General features: G+C 45.2%; 2 protein-coding genes and 1 long non-coding RNA gene across 4 annotated transcripts in view; all 3 read left to right on the top strand.

The window, feature by feature from the left end:
• bmi1b (bmi1 polycomb ring finger oncogene 1b) overlaps positions 1–5,000 on the top strand; it is a 439,238-nt gene that overhangs the window by 322,572 nt on the left and 111,666 nt on the right. The gene's annotated exons all lie outside the window — the stretch shown is intronic.
• The window catches only part of LOC310717812, a 433,295-nt gene that overhangs the window by 391,566 nt on the left and 36,729 nt on the right, over positions 1–5,000 (top strand). The window lies entirely within an intron of this gene.
• sall3a (spalt-like transcription factor 3a) overlaps positions 1–5,000 on the top strand; it is a 56,547-nt gene that overhangs the window by 50,487 nt on the left and 1,060 nt on the right. For both annotated transcript variants that reach the window (XM_083525512.1, XM_083525511.1), the window contains 3 exons: positions 98–3,247; positions 3,366–3,703; positions 4,331–5,000. The exon at positions 4,331–5,000 is cut by the window's right edge and continues 1,060 nt beyond it. In XM_083525512.1, the coding sequence (XP_083381638.1) occupies positions 98–3,247; positions 3,366–3,703; positions 4,331–4,762 (3,920 nt within the window). In that variant the 3' untranslated portion in view covers positions 4,763–5,000. The remainder of the gene's footprint in view (positions 1–97; positions 3,248–3,365; positions 3,704–4,330) is intronic.

Raw genomic sequence — 5,000 nt, 5'->3', positions numbered from 1 at the left:
GAAAAGTTGATTCGTAGGTGTTGTGCTGAAAAGTGTGTTGAATGTATGTGCATTATTTATTCATTTATTCTGTGCTTTGCCTCTTTCCTATTCGCAGCTTCAGGTGAGATCCTGGACGATGCCGACAGCGGTAACGAGAGCCGCAGCGGTAGTGAGGAGACCCATGTGTGTGAGAAATGCTGTGCCGAGTTCTTCAAGTGGTCTGACTTCTGCGAACATCTAAAGAGCTGCACCAAGAACCCACTTGTGCTTATTATTAGTGAGAATGAGGTCACACCGGACCTGACACAGGAGTACCCAACTGAGCCCTCACCCGTGCCCAGCTGTCCGAGTGAGCCTGCAGATAGCGAGGAGGCAGCTGAGGGTAGGCACAGCCCAGCTGAAGTAGACGACGGTGCTGAAATGACTTTGGAGCAAATGACCACCCTTGACAAAGAGGATGAGCCCATGGATGTGGAAATGTCTCCTGAGAAAACACTGGACCATGAGGATCCAGATATATCACCAGAGCCTGATGTCAGCCTACCTCAGCTCGACACAGCCCAAACATCTAGGACAGTTTACAGCATTCCCAGCACAAATGTCACTCTGGAAACATTGCATGGAACCCGAGTGGCTGTGGCACAATTTGCCCAAAGCTTTCGTGGGGCAATAGCTAGTGGCATGTCCACCATGGCCATCCCTATGATCCTAGATCAGCTGATGGCTTTACAGCAGCAGCAAATTCACCAGCTTCAGCTAATAGAACAGATCCGTAGCCAAGTGGCCCTAATGAACAGGCAGAAACCTGCACAGGCGGCACTTAGCCATCATGCACACCACAATACAAATGGTGGCCCACAGCCATCTTCTGCCACTTGCCTTCCCACAATCCCCGGTCAGCTCCAGCTACATGGATTCATTACACCACCTGTCCACCAGCTCCCTATAAGGGTGCCACCTACTTTGAATACCCAAGGCCCAGTCTCATTATCTTCTGCCTTGGAAGTGGGTCACTCCCATGTCTCACAGACAGGTAGCCAGCTGTCTCATTCTTTAATGAACAGCAACACCTCAACAAATTCCTCATATCCACCATCCAGCTGTAGCGTGGTTCCTTCCCTGTTGCCACTTCAGAGTTCAGTAAGTAGCAGCAGCAGCAGCAACAGCTGCAGCAATGGTGCTGGAACTGGCATTAGTAGCAGCGTTTCCCTCCCTAGAAACACGTCAAGTCCTCCAACACTGACTCATGGAGCCTTGCTGAGCTCCCCTTCCAACCTTCCGCTTATGCCCCCCAGTTCCTCAAGTAGTGTCATCTTCCCAAATCCACTGGCCAGTATTGCAGCCACAGCCAATGCACTTGATCCTCTCTCTGCCCTAATGAAGCACCGCAAAGGAAAACCTCCTAACGTCTCTGTATTCGACCCAAAGCCGAGCTCAGAAGACCCATTCTTTAAACATAAATGTAGGTTTTGTGCTAAGGTGTTTGGTAGTGACAGTGCCCTTCAAATACACCTTCGTTCACATACTGGAGAAAGGCCTTTCAAGTGCAACATTTGTGGTAATCGCTTTTCTACAAAAGGAAACTTGAAGGTCCATTTCCAGAGGCACAAGGAAAAGTACCCACACATTCCAATGAATCCCTATCCAGTGCCTGAGTACCTGGACAATGTGCCAACCAGCTCAGGCATTCCTTATGGTATGTCGCTGCCTCCAGAGAAGCCTGTTACCACATGGCTAGACAGCAAGCCTGTTTTGTCCACAGCTCCAACCTCAGTGGGGCTGCAGCTTCCCCCAACCTTGCCCAGCATGATAGGGGGGTATGGAGATTCACCAAGTCTTACTCCGATAAGCAGATCACCTCCAAGACCATCACCCCCATCAAGTGAGTGTGCATCCCTGTCACCTAATCTTATCAGTACTGAAGTAAGCACAACTCTCACTTCAGCATCTCCACAGCCAACCATGGGAAGTGATGTACCCCCAGTTTTGAAGCCAGAGGGGATTCATTTGCCCTCCAACTGCACCACCAGGCTTGGGGAGACCAGCATGCCCTCAAGTACTGTGAGCCAGATTGTGCTGTCATCCACAACCACTACCACAACCACTACCACCACTCAGATCACAGATTCATTGACCCCTCCGTCCTCTGGCTCGAATTCTGCCCTTCCAATGATTTCAGATCAGTTCAAGGCCAAGTTTCCTTTTGGAGGCCTTCTGGACTCTATGCAAACATCAGAAACCTCAAAGCTGCAGCAGCTGGTGGAAAACATTGACAAAAAGATGACAGACCCCAACCAGTGTGTCATCTGCCATCGTGTGCTCAGCTGTCAGAGTGCCCTCAAGATGCACTATCGTATCCACACTGGAGAAAGGCCTTTTAAATGCAAAATATGTGGCCGTGCTTTCACTACTAAGGGCAACTTGAAAACGCACTTTGGGGTCCACAGGTCTAAGCCACCTCTACGAGTGCAGCACTCATGTCCTATATGTCAGAAGAAGTTTACTAATGCTGTAGTGTTGCAACAGCATATTCGCATGCACATGGGAGGTCAGATTCCAAACACACCTCTTCCTGACGGATTTAAAGACATGGACACAGATTTTAACTTTGACGAGAAAAGTGTAGACAACATGAGCAATTATGATGATGAGCTGATTGATGAGATGGAACAGGCCATAGATGATGATGTAGATCTCAGAGATGGAGACATTGACCTATCAAAACCGTTGCATTTATACGGAGACATGTCTCCTAGCAACTCTCCGCCAACTCCAGTAATCTCCAGCATTGCTGCTTTGGAAAACCAAATGAAGATGATTGACTCGACGGCAAATATGAACCGCGCCTTTAGCCTGAAGCCCTCAGAAAATGGAGGTGAAATCAGTGGAGAAAGCGGAGATGTTTTTAACAACGACTCATCCTCTGCCATGGGAGACATCGAGAGTCACAGTGTAGGGAGTCCTGCCCTGTCTGAGTCATCAGGCTCTATGCAGGCTCTATCTCCGGCTCATAGTCAGCCTGAGAGCCATCGTTCCAGGTCTCCAGGTATGGTCAATAACAATAACAGCAGTGCGGCTGATGATGTCCAGGACTCCGGTGTAGCCACAGCAACTGTGAAGTCTGAAAAGTCAGACACCCCATCTCCAGGTTCTGTACCAGCTGATCACACTGGTGTGCTAGACCTAACATCTGCTCAGCCTGCCAGCAGGCCCTATGTTAAAGAGGAGAACCAGTTCAGCATGCTGTTCTTAGGAAGAGATCGAGGTACGATAATGCTTGTCAAGTGATTTTTTTTTCTTTTAAAAATTGTAGAAAGTTTTAGATACATTTTAAAGTAATATTTTCTTTAAAATGTCTTACACTTCTTTTTTTTCTGGGTAAGGTTTCACCCCATCAAGCTTGATGAGCTCAGCCCCAGGCCTAGTTAAACTCGAGATGAACGGCCACAGCAAACCCCTGTCTTTGAGCGAGGGCTCGCACTTGCACATGGGCCTTCAGGTGCCAGCCACAGCACCTCAGACAACAATGAGTCCCAGTCTCAACCCAATGCTGGCACCGCCTCCACCACGCCGGACTCCCAAGCAGCACAACTGCCATTCTTGTGGAAAAAACTTCTCCTCCGCCAGTGCCCTGCAGATCCACGAGCGCACACACACCGGAGAAAAACCCTTCGCCTGCTCTATCTGTGGTAGAGCCTTCACCACGAAGGGCAATTTAAAGGTAGGCTCAAATCAGACTTCAGCAAACACATTTTTTTGTAATTGTTCATAATATAATGTATTTATACATTAACTGAAATTTAAACCACATTAATAATAAAGAATGCAATTATAATCTAGCTTGGTAAGATGATGATGTAAGTTGTAATTGGCACGTAATAAATAAATAATTATAATAGTATAAAACAAGAATAATAAATAATAAATAAATAAATATATGTTTTTAGGTCAAGTCAAATAAATTAATCTAAATGTATAATATTTATAATTATATAACAATTATTAATTTACATTTCTTGATATTTAAGAGTTGCTTTTTTATATTTTGGTACAGTTTGCAAAGTAATAAAATAAAAATAGGAATTTATGAACAGAGAAACTTTTTAACAATATTTTGTAAAAATTTTTAGATTGATTTTTTACAGTAATTAACCAACATTAAATACGGTTAATAATTATTAAATAATAATTAAACAAAATAAAACAACAAATTATTATATAAGATGGAATTATTGTATTCAAATTTTGTTGAAAATGATTTATCTATATAGATATAAATTTTTTCCCCTTAATTTCAATACATTATTACACACATATTCACACTGTAATTTTTTCCTTCTGGTTGCAGGTTCACATGGGCACCCACATGTGGAACAATGCCCCAGCCAGACGGGGGCGACGTCTCTCAGTGGAAAACCCCATGGCCCTGTTGGGTGGCGATGCAATGAAATTCAGCGAGATGTTCCAGAAAGACCTGGCAGTTCGGGCAATGAATGTAGACCCGGGGTTTTGGAACCAGTATGCTGCGGCCATCACCAACGGACTGGCCATGAAGAACAATGAGATCTCCGTCATCCAGAACGGGGGCATTCCTCCACTTCCTGTTAGCCTCGGAGGGGGCAGCATACCGTCTCTGGCTAGCATGTCAGGGGGTATGGAGAGGGCACGCACAGGCAGCAGTCCTCCAATGACTGGCCTTGAGAAAACAAGCCTAGAGTTGGGAACTGGACGTCCCTTCTCCAGGTTCCTGGAGGACAACAAAGAGATTGGAATCAATTGATAAGCTGAAAGACGCAAACAGACTGGGTAAAGACTTTTGAGGTTTTCTTCTTATCCAGTTTGGTCTCTTATGTACTATATTATGTACAGCTAAAGTTTGATATTCTGTTGGTTTTGGATCTATAGTATTCGGTATTGAGTAGAAGTATTTCCCCATCCTCCTGTTCCGACTATGAAGAAAAGAACAAAAAAAAAAAAAAACGCTCCATGTTTGAGAATTTGTCGTCTTGCAAGATTTG

The sequence above is a fragment of the Silurus aristotelis genome (genome assembly GCF_946808225.1).
Source record: "Silurus aristotelis genome assembly, chromosome: 22".
Taxonomy (NCBI): Eukaryota; Metazoa; Chordata; class Actinopteri; order Siluriformes; family Siluridae; genus Silurus; species Silurus aristotelis.
Note: the sequence above shows the minus strand (reverse complement) of the source record. Positions and strands in the feature narration are given on the sequence as shown.